Genomic DNA, 18,428 nt, shown 5'->3' with positions numbered 1-18,428 from the left:
CCCACCCTGTTGGGACTGTACCTGTTGTAGATATGCATGCGTGTACATGCTAAGCCTCGACCCAGACGTCGCCGAGCGACTCCCACTCGCGCCCGACACTCTCGCTGTCCATCATGAGCACACGCGCGCCCCCGAGCTCCACCAGGCCCTCTTCGAGCGCGAGCCACGTCACCGGCACATCGTACACCGCTTCCCAGCGGCTCGCGCCGCCTCCGGGCGCTTCCGCGGCATAGTTGGTGCCGGGGCGCTCGCGGACCGCGGACCACTCCTTGGGCTCGGGCACGACGAGGCTCGGGCCGAGCCGCACCGCCGCGCCGGTCGGCACCGAGGGCGCGTGCGTCCCGGCCGCCGGCGTGAGTGTGGCGGTGGTAAGGCGCTTGGCGAGCGGCTGCGGGGGACGCTCGAGCGTCGGCAGCGGCGGGAACGACGCTTGTGGCGGCGCCGGCGCGGAGGGCGGGACGGGAGACGGCGCGGGCGACGGGCTCGAGATGTGCGCGACCGCGGCGTGCCGCAGCTGCGCCGAGACGGGGGTCATGGGCCGCGAAGGCGTGTCGCGCAGCGGGCTGAATGGGCGGCGGAGCTCGCGCTCCAGCCCGCTCGAGACGGACGGGGCGGGCGAGGCCGGCCGCGGCGTGCCCGTCCTCGACGGGGGGACGACCGAGACGGCGACGGGGGCTGGCGCGGGCGCCGTGATGGGGCTCAAGAGCTGCACGCCGATGCGGAGCGGCGGGGGCGCGGGGCCGGGTGGCGCGCGCACGCCGACGCGCAGCGTCAGGGGGATGTCGGACTCGGCGGGGGCACATCGCTCTCCAGCAACGGTTAGGTCGAACTCGAAGGAGCGGGCCGAGAGAGAGTTGCGCGCACTCCCAATCGCTGATGTGGGGCGGCTGGGCGGTTGAGCAGGCGTGCGCCGGTTCAGCGTCGAGGTTGTGAAGCGGCCTGGCTCGCCGCCGGCAACCCAAGCGATGTCCAGGCGCCCGAGGGGCAAGACCGTGCCGGGCGCGTACTGCGGCGGGAAGGAGGAGACTTCGGCGTCATCGTCGACTGGCGTGAGGGCGAAGAGACGCTGGGTTGTGTCGCCGGACAGAAGCGGCTCGGCAGGGGGAGTAGGAGGCGCATCTCCTGGGGGAAGCAGGGAGGCGTCGATTGCTTTGATGTCTTCTGGTGATGACCCGCCCAACGCGCGCACTTGCAGGCCTGTCGTAGGTTGTAGGACAACGGAGCGAAACTCCATCGGCGAAGGGGAGACGTTCTGCATCAGCACTTCAAGGTAGACTGCGTTTCGCCTGGCTGCGTCGAGAGCGGTATTCGCATTGGCAGGGAGGTGGACGCGGGTTTTGATCGCGAGGGGCGCGGTGACCTGTCACATTAGCTCGCACTCCACGAGATGGCAGCAGAGCGCAAGCAACTCACATTGAACTTGAGGAAGCGCTGGAATGTCCGCCGCCCGTCCTCCGTCTCCCACGCCACGCTCGCGATGAGGATATGCGCGCCGAGCTCGACGACGTCGTGCTCGACATCCAAGTCCACGCCCTCGCCGGGCGCGAGGCGCGGCAAATCGTCCCATGGCCGGTTCTCTGCGCTTGCCGGATCCGTCCCCGCCGCCCGGCCACCATGGACGGCCTCGCCGAGGCGTGTGCGCGCATTCGGCGACTGCACTTCGAGCATCATTTTCACGCCGCGCACATCGAATCCCTGCGGCGCCGCGGCCGAGCCGGAGCGCGAACGGCTCGACAGCGTGCCGGATCGCGAGCGGCCTTCAGCGGAGAGCGTGCCGGAGCGCGAGCGGCTCGACAGCGTGCCGGAACGTGTGCGGGCGAGGGGAGGAGAGGCGAGCGACGGTGAGGGCGGGCCGAGCGCGGGAGAGAGGCGCGGGGAGGGCGAGTGCCGCGGAGACGTGGGGAACGGCACGCCTGTCACATTGCGCAAGGAGACGGAGACGCGCAGCGTCTCGCCAAGCAACGCTGCACCGTGCGGCGCGGGATAGTTCGACGTCGGCGAGAGGTGGATGTCCCCGTCGCGGGAGGGGAGGAGGGGTAGTGGTGTGAGGCGTTTCCTGCTGTCAGCGGGCGCGGCGGCGACACTGGCAGACTTACACCTCGAGGCGGAGTGGGAGGTCCATGGCAAGATGAGTGTGATGGATGTTGAGACGACGAGATTCACCTCCACTGCGTCATTTCAGACGCCCGTGGCACATGGCTCTGCCCCAGTTCCATTCCGTTTCATCTTTCGACGCAGCTAGTCGTCTCATGTCTGGACCCACGACGTGCTGTGCAGTTGCGCACTACCAACAGCACCTGCTAGGAGGCAGAAAATGCATGCCTTCTTACATAGACACGGTGTAGGGTACAGCAGATTATGGAGATGCGGGTAGGCTGCGACAAGCGCGGCACTCGCCCAAAACTAGAGAAGACCGCACTCGCGCAAGTTGACCTGGATAATAACGTCGTGAACAGCAGAAACGACGAACGCAAGCGCGCGCGTGTCTGTGGCGTCGGTGTAATGCTGTAATGTCAGCGGGGCTCCTGCCACACCTGCCTGTCATGGCCAGAATAACTTACAGCATAGATCGACTTGGACGGGTTCTGGTTGAGTGCGACAAACTTCTCCAGCAGGAAAGCACATGCAGCGTCGTAGTTGGCGCCGCCCTTGTACTCGGGGAAAGTGTTTGCGAGTGGAGAATGAGGGAGCTTGGCGCGGAACAGGTCGATCTTGTTGAGGAAGAGGATGATGGATGTCTTGATGAACCATCGGCTGTTGGCGACGCTCTCGAACAGCGTCATTGCCTCAGTCATACGGTTGACTGTCTCGTCCTCGTACAGCATTTGGTCATACTCGCTGATGGCAATAAGGAAGACGAGCGCGGTCACATTCTCAAACACGCCGAGCCACTTGCGACGCTCAGATCGCTGACCACCCACATCAAAGAGCTTGTACTTGAGCTCGCCGATCTGGAAGTGCGTCTCGGTAATACCAGTCGTCTTGACACGCGCGCGCAAAATGTCCTGGTCCGTCGGCACGTAGGCCGGGTTGGCAAGACGCGTGATCGCATCAAAGTAGCTGATGTCAGGACCGATCGATCACACCTGGTGACAAATGCAACGTAACATGTGGCGCCGCGGCAGGCATCCACCAAGCTTGGGCACGCGCTCGGACCACCTCTTGCCCTCACCACACCACACCACCCAAACACGTTCACGCCCATGCCACTGCCACGCAGCACGACTCACTAGGGTGCCGAGTCGTTGAGCTGGAGCTCGTTGCGACGGGAAAAGGCCTCGCGCACACCTTCGTCCTGCCACAGCCCCTTGATCGCGTTCGCGAGGCTTGGCGGGAAGCGGTCGCCCTCGATGAGTGCGGGCGCTGCCAGAATGAGGTTGTAGTGCGCTTGGTTGGCGCTGGAAATGTCGAGGCCCATAGCAACGACTCCTTCGAGGAGCACTCGCATGCTCTGCACCGTGTTCGAGTACACAATCTCGCGATAGCTGTCTCGCTCCTCGGCATCGTACGGCCTACTATCAGCCACCTGTGTGTGCTCCTGCTTCCTCGCTGCGGAGACCGTCTCACTTGTTGTAGATCAGTCGCATCTGCTTCAACACGGTCGACTTGCCGGATTCTCCGGCACCTGCGGGTCAGAGCGCTGCACTGCTGGCAGGTGGCAGATGCTTACCGAGCAGCAGCATCTTGATCTCGCGCGCCATGTTCTGGCGATCGCGCTTGAGCTGCTCCTCAATCTCGGCATTGCCTGTGGATCTGTCAGCATCCCGTTGATCAAGTGGGTCCTCCGCAGGCACCGTAACTCGAAATCACGACTGCTGGGTGGCGGCCATGCCCACGCGCCCATCCCCGACCTTTTGTCGGGCCTCCTTTGGCCTCAATTGCGCCCATCTTCTCATCGCCCATCGCGTCACGGCAATCGCTTTGCGGGCTTTTACTTACGAGCCTTGGCCTCGGAGTCCTCGTGTGATTGTGTGCAGCCCATGTCGTCGTCGTCGTCGTCGTCGCGTCGATATGAGGTACTGCACTATACAACTACTGGACCGGATGAAAGCGCAAGTGGTCGAGGGATGGACGGGCTCGGGGGGCCAGTGCTTATAGGTAGGGGTCCAACGTTTTAGTCTCGGCGAGCGCGGGGAAACCCTTGATGAGTACAGGACCTCGGTAGGTGACTGTAGCGGCTCAGGGAGGGATGGCGACCTCGAGTGAGGTGCTGAGGAGCTGAGGAGTTTGAGGAGAGTACGAGGCGCGGACCGGGCGCGGCGGCTGGCGGCTGGGCGGTGGGACCAAGTCCAAAAGGTCGGTAAGAGGGCAAAGAGGCGTCGCGAACTGGGATCCAGAGGCCACTGGTCCCTGGATTGTGGATGGGTGGGTGGGATCTCTGCCTTGTGCTTGAACTGAGGATGGCGGAGCGGGGTGGGGTGGGCCAGTGTATGGCGCGCAGGTGCCGGGGTAGAGGCGGGGTGGGGTGGGGTGGGGAGGGAGGAGAGTAGAAGATAAGAAAGAGAGGCCAAGGAGGGGAGTGGAAGAGAGAGTGGATAGGATGGGTTGTTGGTAAAGTTGGGCTTGAGGGTACTGGACGCGAGTTGGTGGGTGGTTGAGAGATTGGAAGAAACACAAAGGTCGATTGAATGGAAGCGATGTCGACGAGGACGATGAGGGGGACGAGGACTCGGAGGATCGAGAACGAGGCAGCCAGGAAAGGTTCTCAGTTCAACAAGGGCGCCAGAGTTGGGCGTTGAGCGGGGCGTTTGGAGGGGTTGTGGGACGACATTGAGCGAGAACGGCTTTGACGATGCAGGACGTGTCAGCGAGGGCGCGGGCTGCGACATGCGACAACCGGCACCCTCGGCCCATGCCGCCCATGGCCTGCAGCCGACACGTACCGCTCGGCCCGCTCAGACACTCGACCGCGCGCCAAACCCCTTTCAGCCATGCAGCCAGTGTCCCATGTTCCACAACCAACACACGTTGTGCGCGTTCTCGTCCACGCAGCTCACTCTCCTCTCTTCTCCTCGAGCTCCTCGACGCCTCGGCCTCGACGCCCCCTCCCATCCCCCTTGCCACCGTGCACCACCTCGCGCCTCGACCCTCCTCTGCCCTCCTCCTATTCCCTCTACGCTGAGGTGCGTACGCTGGAACACTAAACGGTGGGACCGACAAAGCCACCGCACCACCGTGCGCGGGTGCCCTTCGGGGGGAGGGGGGGGGGGGGGGACGTGCGGGCCAAACAATGCTGTTTGCGCGCCTCTGCAGCCGCTCTCTCTCTCTCTGCGAGCTGCGAGACAAAGGATAGGCTCCAGGCCGGCGGCGTGGAGGCAGCGCACCCTTGGTCGTCCAGAAACCCAGAAAACAGTCCAGGATCGAACGTTGCGGCGTGATGAGTGGCGGAGAGTGGGCGAGATGAAGCGGGAGAGAAGGGGAGAGTCGGGGAATGGGCGCATGGGCGAGGGCTGTGGCGCCTGGCATTCTGCCTCTCCAAAGACCAAGAGGCCCGAGCTTGGAATGGGCGCTGTGTTCCTCAAGGGCTCCCATGCACGGTGCCATCGCCCGTTTCACCCAGTCCTAACCGAGTCGCCTCCACGGGGCTCGGGCCGCGTGAAACCTCGCGCGCTGCTCGTGATGAGCTGATGGAAAGAGCATGTACAGTGGACGAGCATCGACGAGGAGGAGGAGGAGGTGGAGGAGGAGGAGCACGGCAGAGGGAGATGGACAAGAAGCGAGAACAAAGACTCGTTAACGCGTCGACTTGAAACGCCACCTGACCCCACGTGGCAGCCCCGCGATCGCCACATGGCATATTACTGTGTCCGTGGGAAAGTTGCTTGTATGACCTCCACCTCGGCATCATTTATACCGATTTCCGCATGGTTGAGCGGATCAAGTCAGTCGCCAGTCACCATCACCAACCACCCACCTCCTACTACCATGCCGACCACCGACGACGTTGAGACTGTTCGCGTGGCAATTTACGACTCCTTCGCGACAAGAGGTCGTGCTCCTACCATTCCCGAGGTGGCCAGCTCGACTCGCCTCTCCGCTTCCACCGTCCGTGCAAGTTTCGCGGCACTACACGCCTCGCGCGACATCGTACTCTCCTCCTTCGCGCTGACAGCATACCAATGCGGTGACTCGGTCGCCGACACTGAACCCCGTGCCGTGCTCATGGCGCATCCCTTTGCCTCCGTGCCCCTGGGGTTCAGCGTCATGGGCGGCTCCGTCCTCTGGTGGGGCGGCTGCTGCTGGGACGCGTTCGCGCTGCCGCACCTCCTGCCCGTCCAATCGCCTGTTCTGGTCGCGACGCGGTGCCCCGGCTGCGACATCCCTATCGCGATGAACGTTGCTACCGACGCCCCGCCCAAGCCGACACCGGGCAACGAAGCCATCGCCCACTTCCTCGTGCCGATGGCGCGTGCGTGGGACGACGTCGTGCATACCTGTGCGCACCAGAACTTGTTCTGCTCCGAGGCATGCTTGGACAGGTGGCTGGAGTTGAGGGGTTACAAGAAGGGGTACGTCATGTCCACCGACACGCTGTGGCACTTTGCAAAGGACTGGTACAGGGGCCGCCTGGAGCGGGGGTACAAGCGCCGCGAGCCGGCGCAGGCCAAGTCCTACTTCCGCAGCGTGGGGCTGAAGGGCTCGTTCTGGGGTTTGGAAGACTAGTGAACGCTCGACGGACAGCGAGCATGGTCAGGCGGTCCAAGATACCATTAGTTTTACTATTCAAGTATGTATGTCATGTCACCCTATCCTCATTAGATCGCCGCGGAATGATGACGTCGGCGGGCATGTCCGAGGCGCGTCCACATGCGGCTTTCGCTCGTCATGCGGTCGCGACCTCCTCTCCATTGCCCACTCCATCGCCATGAAAGAGTCCTACCCCGTCGACATCAAGGACCCCGACCTCCCCGCGCCATCGACGGCGCGTCCGCAGCGCCGCGCGCCGCTGGGCGTGCGCCTCGCCCTCCTCTCCGCCCTGGGGTGTGCGGCGTATCTCGCCATGCCCCATCCCGGACCGGCACTCACGGCCGAGGAGCAACGCGTCCAAGCTTACATCGACGGGGTGGCGAACAAGGGCTTTGACTTACTCTGCACGGGGGGGCACCATCACAAGGGCATCCCCCCGCGCAAAGCTGAAGAGATCTTCCTCGGCGTACCGTCCAACGACTCGTGCGCCGCCGCTTCAGAGCGGTATACGGCCCACGCGCATCCGGGCGGCAGCGGGTGGGACTTTGTGACGGCGCAGATGGTCAAGGGCGACTGGGAGCGCGAGCTGGGGCTCACGGCGAGCTGGTACGACGAGAACGTGTTCGACGCGGGGTCGGCCGAGAGCCAGTCGCGCGTGCGCGACAGCCACAAGGCCAAGGATCCGTACGTGTGGATCGACACGTATTATCCCGTCATGAACACGCCCGTCCATGCCGCAGTCACACTCCTCTCCGACCCCCCGGTGCACGCCAAGCTCCGGGAAGCAAAGCTCGAGGGCGACCCGGGATCCGAGCTGGCGGACGAAGTGCGCGTCTTCCATGGCCTCTCTGTCTCTGGCGATGTCACAGCCCAGTTCATATACGCCGGCTACGGGCGCAAGGAGGACTTTGACCTGCTCCAGTCCCGCGGTGTCGACTTCACGGGCAAGATCGCCGTGGTGAAATACGGCGGCAACTTCCGCGGGCTGAAGGTCAAAGCTGCACAAGAAGCCGGCGCGGTCGGTTGCATCATCTTCACGGATCCGGGCGACGACGGGGAGATGACAGAGTGGAACGGACACCGGCAGTATCCCGCCGGGCCTGCGCGTGTCGTGAGCGTTCGCGCCGCGTAGACTGACAACAGCAATCGAGCGTGCAGCGCGGCTCGGTGCAGTTCCTCTCCAAGTATCCCGGCGACCCCACGACGCCAGGCAAGCCGGCATACAAAAACGCGACGCGGGACGCGGGTGGCAACTTTCCCTCGATCCCCTCCTTGCCCATGTCATACGAAGACGTGATCCCCATCCTGCACGCGCTGAAAGGACACGGCATCCCCGCCTCAGACCTCGGCGCCGCATTCGGCGGCGGCCTGACCCACTGGGGCGTGGAGTACTGGACAGGCCCGTCGAGCACGCCGCTGCGCCTCGTAAACGAGGTCAACCGCCGCGTCATGCCCGTATGGAACACGATGGCCTACATCCCGGGCCACGTCCGCGACGAAGTCGTGCTCATGGGCAACCACCGGGACGCGTGGGTCCTGGGCGGCGCCGACCCGAACTCGGGCACGGCGTCGCAGCTCGACATGGTGCGCGGGCTCGGCACGCTGCTGCGCAAGGGATGGCGGCCGATGCGGAGCATCGTCCTCGCGTCGTGGGATGCGGAGGAGTACGGGCTCATCGGGAGCACCGAGTGGGCCGAGGACTTTGGCGACTGGCTGCAGGCCAACGCGGTCGCGTATCTCAACTTTGACTCGTCCGCGTCGGGCAGCAACTTCGGGGGCGCGGCGTCGCCGTCGCTCGCGCTCCTGCTCCGCGGCGCCGCGGAGCAGATCACCACCCCGGACGGGCGCAGCGTGTGGGCTGCGCGCGCCGACGGCGGCGTCTGGGACGCCGCCTCCGTCCACGCCGAGGCGGACGAGAACGAAGAGAAAGGCAGCGGCATCCGCCCCCTCGGCTCGGGCTCAGACTACACCGCGTTCCTGCAGCGCTACGGCGTCGCCGCGACCGACTTCAGCTTCAAGGGCGGGCCCAAGGATCCCGTGTACCACTACCACAGCGTGTACGACTCGCACACGTGGATGCGCAAGTTCGGGGACCCGGAGTTCGCGCGGCACGCGCAAGGCGCGCAGATCATCGGGCTCGTGCTCCTCCGTCTGGCCGACGCGCTCATCCTCCCCCTCAACACGACGCAGTACGCCCGCGACCTCGAGTATTACAAGGAGCGGGTGGCGGGCCTTGGCGGCGGCGTAGACCTTGCGCCGCTCGGCGCCGCCATTGGGGAGCTGCAGCGCGCGAGCGCGCGCCTCGATGCGCATCGCGAGAAGCTGCTCCAGCGCCTCAAGAAGGCGCTGCCGAAGACGTGGTGCTGGGGCAAGAGAGATGAGGTGCGCAAGATCTTGCGCGAGATTCGCGCGGTTAATCTCAAACTGCGCGATTTCGAGAAGGGTTTCATCTCGGAGGAGGGGATTGTGGACCGCGAGTGGTATAAGCACAAGGGGACGGCGCCGGGGAAATGGCTGGGATATGGCGCGACGACGGTGGGTGTGTGGATGAAGAGGGCTGACTTCAGTTCCCCGCACTTACGGAGGCCATCACGATCGAAAAGGACGAGGAGCTCGCGCGCAAAGAGGCGCAGGAGCTTACCGACATGATCTCAAGTATGGCCAAGCGGCTGGATAAGTAGGACGATGCGGTGTAGCGCCCGTGGCGGAGTGAAGACGGCGAGGGAAGTCCCAGGGTCTCTGGACTGCAGCGGAGACAAGCCAGCTGCCAACGATGAGCAAATGTAGCAACGTGCAATATATGCGTCAGCCACTACACAACCTCACGCCCCTACTCCACTCCCAGATGACAAAGATGCAACCCAATAACAGACGGTGGATGGTACAAGACGAGTCACGATTACAGCCTACACCAGCTCGAGATACTTCTCAGGCGTGGTCAAGGCGGGGTTGACGCGTCGGTTGTCCTGGACGACATAGCCGGCGGCGTCGATCCACGAGGGGACCTGTGGGCGCCCGATGGACGCGCGGATAATGTTCTGCCAGCGCGTCGGCGCAGCAAATGGGTTGTACGGGCGCTGCGTCGCTCTGAAGAGGTTGGAAGAGGCGGACGCGCGGATCTGCTCAATCGTCGTGAGGTTGTAGAGGAGGAGGCGGACGTGGTACCAGAGCAGGAAGAGGACGGGGGCAAGGGTGAGGATGCCCAAGCCAAAGGAGACAGCAGCACCGGGGCTCTCCTCAAGCGCCTGCTTGAAGGAGATGCCGTCGTGGGCGCACAGCATGGAGAAATGGAGGGCGGAGAAGACGACCACGTAGATGTCGCTTACGGCCGTCGAGATGACGAACACCAGGAAGGCAAAGTAGTTGCGCCGCCCCACACAGCTGTGCAAATACGCGCAGTGGTGGTCGATACCCTCCACGCAGTTGCCACAGAGACGGCAGTGGGAGCAGCGAGGCGGTCGATAGCTCCGGCATGTCTCGCAGTACTTGCACTGGACCTTGTCCTTTCCGTCTCGTCCAACAAGGATTTCGCGCGGGTTCGCCTCCCAATATATGTCCACAGGTGTGTAGGGTGGGTCCATGTCGAGGTCGCGGGGGAGGATGCCCGGCTCGCGGAATGACGCGGCCGCCATGCTCGAGGTGGTCAACCCAAAGAGGTATACGAAAACGATTGTGATCGCAATGCCTGCGCCACGCGCCATGCCGTACTCGTGGGCGTGCTTCCAGAGCCATACCCCTGTCGTGCCGAGCCACAGGCCGCTCACGCCGAGTAGCAGGATGACGGAAAGGATGAAGGAGAGCGGAGTGTCTCCTCCCGTCATCAGGCGGCCACCGCAGAAGAATGTCGAGTTCTTGTTCTCAAACTCGGTGTATCGCCGCCGATTCGTGACAAGCATGGCCTGCTGCACGAGACTGGGAGACTTGGACGCCTTGGCTGGTGATGCTCTCCGCTGGCTGAGCCGCTTCTCGCCCAGCACGCCCAGCGTGTCGACCAAGTAGTCACTTGACAAGTCGTGGTGTAGGCTCGCGCCGTGCCCTCGACTTGGTGATGACGCGTCAGTTTGCCGATCCCAAACGCCCTCCCCGTGCCCACTGTCCGTTCCCGACGGGCGCGAGGGTGTGCCAGGCAACGGCTGGGGGTGTGATGCGCTGGGTGGCTCAGGTATCGTTTCCGTCTCCGTGTCGCGCGCAACCACGTTAAATGTGGGTTGGCGGATGGCAACTTCAGTCCCAGTCGTACTACCTGCCGCGTTCGCTGTTGCTGGCCTGTGTGAGGATGCGGTACCAGAGCCAAAGGCCGGTGCTTCGCGCTCAGCTTTGGGAGCCGTCTGTGGGCGCGAGCCGCGCTGCAGTTGGTTGCCGTACTGAGGTTGTTGCGCTGCAAGAGGACCTGGGGCGGGTGATGGTCCGCGCGACAAGCTGGGCGGGCCAAAACTGCTTGTAAACGGCACCTGGGGCGACCCAGCGGTAGCAGCCGTGTGGAACGTCGCGGCGGACATGCCAGACACGGCGGTGTGGAAGCTCGCACCCGTCACTCCAGTAGCTCGGGAGTCGTGGCTGTACTCGCTCATGTTGGGAGTCGCGGCACCACCCGAGGGGGGCCCAATTGATGCGTCGAAGGAAGGTCGGTAATCGGCGGAGGGACGCGGCGAGGGCCGCCGGAAAGTGTCGAGGGACGGTCTGTAGTCGGCACTGGGACGGACGTCGGTGCTGACGCGCCCGGTTGTGCTGACGCTGGTGTTGCGCTCGCGCTGCTCCAGGCGGCGCGCAGCAGCGGGCTTCTGCGGAGCAAGGAAGCCCCGCGGAGTCGGGAGGGGAACAGCGCCGCCGCGGGTCGGCGAGCGCAGAGCTGCGCCGATGGAAGTCTCGGAGGGGGTGTTGGAGAGAGGTCTAGGGTTTGTTGTGTTGCTAATTTTGCGAGCGCGAGCTGGTGATGCGCCACCACTAACTCCGCCATCGATGTTATACTAAGTGTCAGCGGTGTGATGTGGCACCCCCTTAGCGTGAGGGAGGAAAGAGTAAGACAAGGGGGATCGACATACGTATCGGCGGGTGCCCTCGAGCGAGTTTCTCGAAAGAGGAGCGACGGCATCGTCGTCCTCGTCTGAGTGGACGCTAAGGCGGCGGGTGACGGTCACGTTGCGGCGGCTGGGGAGGGAGAGGCCGAGCGCCTCCGAGTTGGACGGAGAGGTCATGCTGGCGAGCGGTCAGCGGCGCGGGGCGCGCGCTTGTCCGTGGATGAAGGTGAAGGGGGGTGAGGAGGAGGGAGCGTGAAGGAGTGAAGAGGAAAGAGATGAGAGATGAGAGATGAGAGATGAGAAGAGATGGAGAGACGGAGACGAGATGGATCGATGGTCGCAAAGAGAGCGCTGCAAGACTGTCGGGCGAGGTCAAAGCGGGAGTGCTGGCCCTGAATAGCAAGCAATTAGAAAATTCCTATGTGGTCGGTTACGTCGATTACCTTAAAACCTCTTGTTGTCACATCGGAACGACAGGGGTATCCAATGCCGCCCTCGTCGCCAAGGGGGGGGGAGAGGCAACGTACTGTACATCTCTCACGACCACCACTGTGCGTACATCTCTCGGCGCAGATAAACGCAAACCAAGAGCGATTCACAACGCACACGTCGTTGCTTCTGAACCGAAGACGAGCTGGATGTCACCAGGGAGTGAGATTAATGGCGGTTCAACTGGATCCCGCGGCGGGTGCCACCCTGGCCAGAGTCTCGACTTCCCAAAACGGCACATTCCAGTGACCACGTGGTGTACGTGGAGGACACGCGCCACACGACACGACGCCGGCATCCAATCCATCCAAAAGGTCCACTCGAGCAATCTCCTTCTCAGTCTCGTCTCCCGTCATCCATCCACTCTCCTTGAAATAATGGGTACGCTCCTCGCTCACGACTCCGCTCACTCCAGCTGCAAACATTATCGACGCGGTCACCGCGCAGGCGTCCTTCCCGGAATCCAACCCCTTCGGGCGTAAGTCTCCTCGATCTCCGAGCACTCTAGGACGGGGCATCATCGATCACCAGGAGCGTGACTACAGTACGGCCGGTGACGCAACATGCAATGGGGCATTGCAGAGTCAAAGATGGCGCTCCATTCTCTTGTCTCTCCCCTCCGCTCCTAGTCATGGGCCCGTTTTCCCCGTCACATCGGCACACGCTGACTTCTAGTCGTCACCAACGGCGAGGCCAACCCCATGCTCATCCAGATCACCAACTCTGGCGAGAACAACTTTACTCTCGTTTCCGCCTCGGCCTCGTACCACGACACCAACAAGCACTGGAAGCTTGTTAAGAATGCCACTGTCACTAAGCTCAACCTCCCCGTCAACGCCGGCGCCAACTTCACCGCCCCGTACAACCTGAACTCGGAGTGAGTGCCGGTGCAAAGAGTGGTGGGCGGTGGACTACCTGGGCTGGGGATTTGCAATGTTGCCCATCTGTTGCTCGTGCGAAGCCGACCCAACATCAGCGGAGGATGACCACCTCCACATCACGCCTTCAAGCGCCAAGCAATCCTGCTAACCCCAGGCTCCGCTCGGCTGAGCACGGCCTCACCGTCTGGGTCGACCTCAAGCACGGCAAGGAGCTACACCGCGTCACAGCCTTCAACTCGACTGTCTCGGTAGTCGAGCCCGCCACCTCGTGGTTCGACCCTCAGGTTATCCTCATGTACCTGATCGTTGGCGCTGCCCTCCTCGGCGCGGGTTACTTTGCCTTCACCACCTACTTCGCTCCTCCCAAGAAGACGCGCAAGGGCGCACGCAAGCACGCCAAGGCCGCCCCTGCTGTTGTCGAGGGCACGATCTCGGACACGGCCAAGGGCGCGTACGATGAGGACTGGATCCCGGCCCAGCACAAGCGCCGCACCAAGGACGGCGCGACGTCCGGCGGCGAGGCGACGAGCGGCGCCGAGAGCGGGCCCGAGAAGGCTCGCCGGAGGAGGGCGCGCAAGTAATTGGGGGGGGGGGGCATCATTGTCGCCACGGGAGCCAGAGAGGTACCGGTATGCATATGAATGGTGTTTAATGAGGGTGAGAATTAAGCATTGACAAACTCCTTGACGTCGGAGAGCCAGCCAACGTAGTCCTTCTGCTCCTTGTACTCCGAGTACGACACGATGAAGTTGGAGAGCGCGGCGTCGATGCCACGCTCGGCAAGGTAGGCCTGGAAAGCATCCTGGACGACCGAGTCGAGGGTGTCGAACTCTGCAAGTCAGCAAGCGCTCGGGAAGAGAGATGGGGAACGAAGGGTCACCCAACTGCGACAGGCAGGATGGAGAGGTAAAGGTGTCCGTCCGACTCAGACTCACGAGGACCCATGTAGCTCGACCGGCGCTTCCAGTCGGCCTCGACACCATCGGCCTCGGCAAGGCCCTTGTCGTAGATCGCAACATTGGTGACCTCAAAGCCGTCGGGCGAAGCACCAAGGTCGATGAGGAGCGCCTTCTTGGAGCCGCTCTTAGTCACGAGGAGCGAGGAGGTGATGTACGCGGGGTCCTCGACGACGTTGCCATCAGCGTCGACGCTCTCAACGGCCTCCGGGTTGTCGAGGTCCGAGATCTGGAATGTGAGCTTGAGGCTGATGTTAGCGGTTTGACAGAAGACGAGAAGAGCAGTGCTGGGGGCATTGCGCAGTGACGCCGCGCGAGTTGCCTTCTCCCTAGCGTTCACTCACGTCTCGTCACCGAACTTGCGCGAAACCACGACATCGTCGGAGTTGGCCGTGTCGCTCAAGCTCCAGACACCCTCGTCCTCGAGCTCCTGGAGGAATCCGGGCTTGCTCGAGCTGGCACCCTCGCTCTCGTACGCGATCTCGGCGGCAATAGCTGCCGCCAGCTCCGAGTCAGTCTCGCCCGAGCCATAGGCGGGGCGCGAGACGTGGAAGGCGCGCACCGCGGTAGCGCGGGGGATGGAGACGCGAGAAGCACGGAGCGTGCGGAGGGCGGGGCGGAGAGCGGAACGCAGGACGGGACGGAGGGCGTGGAGAGACATGGTGGCGGAATAGGTGGTTGTGGGAAGCACAATGTGAGTGAATCCTCTCAAGAGCTCGAACTTTCCCGACGACCACCGTGGGAAAGCAGTGCTTATCCTGGTGAGGTACTCATGTGCCTGGGCATTATCGAGACGTCATATCCCCTCCCAAGTCGTGTTGATCCTCTTCCGCAGGTGCCCATTTCTCGACTTCAACTCTTCTCATTCAGCCATGCTCACCCTCGCCCCACTTGCGCTTTTGCTTCCTCTTGTGAAGGCTGTTGACTGCACGCCCCACGTGAACACTGTCTCGTGCTCTGCCAACGCAAAGGGCGCCGACCCCTGCTGCGTCCCTGCTGCTGGGCGCTTCGTCTTTCGACAGCGCTTTGAGCCCGATGCCGACGACTCTGGATCGTGGCAGATTGAGGGGCTCGATGTACTTGAGTGAGTGATTTTGCTTGCCTTCCCAGGTTGCCCGTGACTCTGCGACGATACAGGCTCCCACTCCGCCTTCGTTGTGGATGAACCTTTCGCCCCCGCTTGCCGTTGAGGCTCTCCGCACTAGCCGCTCGCGCATTCACTGAGCCCCTCCTACACTATTAGAGCTGACAATAGATGTGACGGCTCACCAGCCACCCGCGGGGGACCCAAGCGTATACATGAGGAGATCGGTAGCCTCTGTGCGCGCACCAAAGGCTTCGACGTCGAGGAGAATGAAGGCGCATGGGCGGCCTCCGAGGTCGGAGAGGGTGTCGAGGAGGTGTGGGAGCGAACAGTGAGTGTAATAAAATGAATGACACACAACTTTTTCCGCCCCGCTCGCAGACACAGCTGACAACAGTGGAACACGGCAGGGCGCTTTGTGACCTCCTTCTGCGAAGGGAACCCGGACGTGCCCCGCTTCTTCGAAGAACTTCTGAGCCTGCACAAGCGCATGAAGATTGGAGCAGCACTTGAACACGCTGACGTAAGTTGATCTCACCTACATCGATGACTATGCGGAAACGCTGACACCAGATCGTGCCCTCCGCCGATACCATGTATCGTCTCGCGGACATTGAGTCCGCCCTCACTCCCTACGGCACGCCTATCCTCATCTGTAACAACGTAACCCTTACGCACGTGTACTGGCCGTTGCACGCGCGTGGCAACCTCGCTGGGTGGGTGGCAGCCGAACCCGGGAGCCTCAAGTCGACCTGCCCTGGAGAAGGCATCGTTTACCCGCCTGCGACAGTCGTGCTGCCAACCTCATCGTCTTGGGACCCGATCTATCGCCCATCGATGCGGCCAATTACGCTGAGCCACGATGAGGCAAAGCGTGTCAAGTACGAAGAACCGGGGAATCCATCAAAGAAGAAGCTCGGCTTTTTCAAGTACCACGACGCGCGCCGCGCCGACGAGGAGGGTGGAAACCATCGCGACGAGCTGTAAGTACAGGAAGGTAGAAGTCATACAGCATAGAAACATGTCAGCAGTACGTATACATTTTGACCGAGATTACTGTGACTAATTGCTTTCTCACATCATCACTGCCGCGAAGGCTGCACCGACGAGCCAGCCCGGCGAGAGACGCCCAGCCCCGGACGTGCCCCCTGGCGTAGGGCTTGCAGCAGGAGTGCTTGCAGCCGGAGCATTGGCGGCGGGCGCACCGCTAGCGGAGGGGTCCCACTCGTGTGTCGGGACTGCTCCGGCGGGACGCAGCTCGAAGTTTTCGCTCTCCGAGTAAACCTCTGAGGAATTGGTGCTGTCCAAGAGGACGAGGAAATACCCCTCGCCGGGGCGTGCGCTATTGTCAGCCCCCTTCATTTTTGTGCTCACCCTTCCAGCTGACTGGTGCCGCCCCACTTGCCCCAGTGCGCCCTGACGCTGGTGACCTTTACGGGCTCGGGGCAGAGGGTCGTGTCCAAGTTGTCCAAAATCAGGTCCATGGTGACCTCCTCGGCGTCCTTGGAGGGGTGGACAAACGTCCACTCGACCTGGTTGAGTGCGCCGACGACCCACCAGTCGAGCATGGTGGGAAAGTTGATGCGCGTGTCCGTGAGAGGCGACTCGCCCGCCAGCTCCGTGGCGGCTGCCCCCGGAGCGGCCGTGCCGACAGAGGGCACCAGGCCTTGGGTGATGATGTTGGAGATGTCGATGGTCGACGTCTGGGCGAGCGCCGGCAGCGCGAGGAGGAGGAGTCGTGCGAGCATCGTGAACAAGCAGCAATAATTGCGAGATACAGCGCCAACAAGAGAGGCAAGCTTTTAAGCTTGATCACGACCGGCGAGGCGAACTCAGCGAGTCGGCGAGCCAAGCCCTTCTCCAGTTCATCCCGGCACGTGAAGTGAGCACCATCCGACGGCATCGTGGGCCGAGGTATGCAAAGCGGTGACGCCCGGACCGCCTGCCCAGCCCACGCGGTGCACTGCACGGTGCGCCGCCATACGCAACACGGCGGCTCCGCTCGGCACCACACGACGGACTACGGGGCTGGAGACAAAGGAATGCAAAGCTAATATCCAGGATGAAAGGCAGGGACCAAGTTCTACAGAAGCATAGCAAGCAGCACGCCCGCCACGGCACCCGTACCCGCGACGGCGCGAGTGGCGGCGCTCACGGCGCTGGGCTGCGACGAGCCCCACGGCACGGGTATCGTCGGGTCTGCGCCGACCGCCTTGATCTCGAACAGCTCGGATTTTGCGTAGATGACTAATGTCAGGGCACTCTTGCACGCACTCACTCGAGTCGTTGGCAAAGTCGTGCAACCGGATGCGGTAGCCGTGGCCGGGCGCAGCTTGGAGAGTGCCGTTGTACTTTATGCCGAACATATTGGCGGGAACTGCGGTGAGCTTCTCTCACTCTCCGCGCAAGCTCTGGAGGCGGCGCCAGTTGTCTGTGTCTCGCAGGCCATGGTAAGATGACGGCTGACAAATGCGAGGGCTGCACAATCGCCACCTATTCACCTTTGTCGTTCACCACCAGTGGGCCGCGGAGCATGCTGACATCGCCATCGGGGCGATCCAGGACTATACGGATGCTGGGGTTGTGCGACTCGGCCCAGTCCCAAAGGACATAGTTGGTCGTGCCGAGTGTGACTGGCGTAAGTGCGAACGGGCAAGTCGGGGAAGACAGACGCACACCAGTCATGCGCCTGCGGGAACGCAATGTAAGTGGTGTTGCCTATCGGCTCGGATGTGTCGACGATAGGCGCAGGCTGGTCGATTTTCTCGCGGGCAGCAAGGTTGTGGGCGGCAGCAGTAGCAAGAAAGAGGAGGGCGGGGAGCATGGTGTGGTGTCGGGTGAGGCGGAGGAGGAGAACCGCGGAGGGGGTTGGCGGGTGCAGAGAAACGCTGATGTACAGACCTGTGAAGATACAACAGCGGCGAAGTCGTCGCCGGCACACGCTCACCGATGATGGTGGATGGTGGACAATGGCGGCGGAGGCCACGCGCCACTACCGCGTGCCCCTCGCACACCCCCGAAACACCTCGCTCCGACCCCCTCGGCGTTAGATCTGATGGCATGCCTCCGTGCGAAGCGTCACGGGAAGCAAGGCAGGCGCGCCCCTCGCATGCATCACGAACGCGCTGAGCGTGTTTGGTGCTTGCATGCTGAATTGTGCCAATGTGAAGTGTGGTGCGGACCGAGGCGAGGTGACAATTGCGCGGTATGGTGAGTCACCGGCCCCGCCACTATGATGCCAGTTCGGGCTCTACTCCGGTTCGTTGCCCTGCGCCGTAACAGGTGGAAACGACACAAAGAAATAGCACAAGCG

General features: G+C 62.8%; 9 protein-coding genes across 9 annotated transcripts; 4 read left to right on the top strand and 5 right to left on the bottom strand.

The window, feature by feature from the left end:
• Positions 1 to 49: 49 nt before the first annotated feature.
• On the bottom strand, positions 50 to 2,122 carry COLE_01985 (uncharacterized protein; the record flags this gene model as incomplete). The annotated part of the gene is made up of 3 exons (XM_018425229.1): positions 50 to 1,360; positions 1,414 to 2,056; positions 2,097 to 2,122. The coding sequence occupies 3 exons, from the start codon at positions 2,120 to 2,122 to the stop codon at positions 50 to 52; spliced, it is 1,980 nt and encodes a 659-aa protein (XP_018280748.1).
• Positions 2,123 to 2,356: 234 nt separating this feature from the next.
• On the bottom strand, positions 2,357 to 3,982 carry COLE_01984 (uncharacterized protein; the record flags this gene model as incomplete). Its single annotated transcript, XM_018425733.2, has 6 exons — positions 2,357 to 2,505; positions 2,558 to 3,060; positions 3,231 to 3,512; positions 3,568 to 3,625; positions 3,671 to 3,745; positions 3,940 to 3,982. 6 exons carry the CDS (start codon positions 3,980 to 3,982, stop codon positions 2,357 to 2,359), a joined length of 1,110 nt encoding a protein of 369 aa, XP_018280749.1.
• A 1,943-nt stretch (positions 3,983 to 5,925) lies between these two features.
• Positions 5,926 to 6,663, top strand: COLE_01983 (uncharacterized protein; the record flags this gene model as incomplete). Its single annotated transcript, XM_018420449.2, has 1 exon — positions 5,926 to 6,663. The coding sequence occupies one exon, from the start codon at positions 5,926 to 5,928 to the stop codon at positions 6,661 to 6,663; it is 738 nt and encodes a 245-aa protein (XP_018280750.1).
• Positions 6,664 to 7,000: 337 nt separating this feature from the next.
• COLE_01982 (uncharacterized protein) lies at positions 7,001 to 9,368 on the top strand (the record flags this gene model as incomplete). The annotated part of the gene is made up of 3 exons (XM_018421231.2): positions 7,001 to 7,798; positions 7,831 to 9,222; positions 9,255 to 9,368. The coding sequence occupies 3 exons, from the start codon at positions 7,001 to 7,003 to the stop codon at positions 9,366 to 9,368; spliced, it is 2,304 nt and encodes a 767-aa protein (XP_018280751.1).
• A 225-nt stretch (positions 9,369 to 9,593) lies between these two features.
• On the bottom strand, positions 9,594 to 11,882 carry COLE_01981 (uncharacterized protein; the record flags this gene model as incomplete). Its single annotated transcript, XM_018420738.2, has 2 exons — positions 9,594 to 11,654; positions 11,730 to 11,882. 2 exons carry the CDS (start codon positions 11,880 to 11,882, stop codon positions 9,594 to 9,596), a joined length of 2,214 nt encoding a protein of 737 aa, XP_018280752.1.
• Positions 11,883 to 12,895: 1,013 nt separating this feature from the next.
• COLE_01980 (uncharacterized protein) lies at positions 12,896 to 13,656 on the top strand (the record flags this gene model as incomplete). The annotated part of the gene is made up of 2 exons (XM_018422495.2): positions 12,896 to 13,071; positions 13,230 to 13,656. 2 exons carry the CDS (start codon positions 12,896 to 12,898, stop codon positions 13,654 to 13,656), a joined length of 603 nt encoding a protein of 200 aa, XP_018280753.2.
• Positions 13,657 to 13,739: 83 nt separating this feature from the next.
• Positions 13,740 to 14,692, bottom strand: COLE_01979 (uncharacterized protein; the record flags this gene model as incomplete). Its single annotated transcript, XM_018422496.2, has 3 exons — positions 13,740 to 13,906; positions 14,011 to 14,279; positions 14,376 to 14,692. The coding sequence occupies 3 exons, from the start codon at positions 14,690 to 14,692 to the stop codon at positions 13,740 to 13,742; spliced, it is 753 nt and encodes a 250-aa protein (XP_018280754.1).
• A 211-nt stretch (positions 14,693 to 14,903) lies between these two features.
• COLE_01978 (uncharacterized protein) lies at positions 14,904 to 16,102 on the top strand (the record flags this gene model as incomplete). Its single annotated transcript, XM_018422497.2, has 4 exons — positions 14,904 to 15,115; positions 15,287 to 15,446; positions 15,513 to 15,638; positions 15,689 to 16,102. 4 exons carry the CDS (start codon positions 14,904 to 14,906, stop codon positions 16,100 to 16,102), a joined length of 912 nt encoding a protein of 303 aa, XP_018280755.1.
• Positions 16,103 to 16,485: 383 nt separating this feature from the next.
• COLE_01977 (uncharacterized protein) lies at positions 16,486 to 17,481 on the bottom strand (the record flags this gene model as incomplete). The annotated part of the gene is made up of 3 exons (XM_018424766.2): positions 16,486 to 16,818; positions 17,271 to 17,362; positions 17,394 to 17,481. 3 exons carry the CDS (start codon positions 17,479 to 17,481, stop codon positions 16,486 to 16,488), a joined length of 513 nt encoding a protein of 170 aa, XP_018280756.2.
• Positions 17,482 to 18,428: the final 947 nt, after the last annotated feature.

Source organism: Cutaneotrichosporon oleaginosum, assembly GCF_008065305.1.
Source record: "Cutaneotrichosporon oleaginosum strain ATCC 20508 chromosome Unknown ATCC20508_contig02, whole genome shotgun sequence".
Taxonomy (NCBI): Eukaryota; Fungi; Basidiomycota; class Tremellomycetes; order Trichosporonales; family Trichosporonaceae; genus Cutaneotrichosporon; species Cutaneotrichosporon oleaginosum.
Note: the sequence above shows the minus strand (reverse complement) of the source record. Positions and strands in the feature narration are given on the sequence as shown.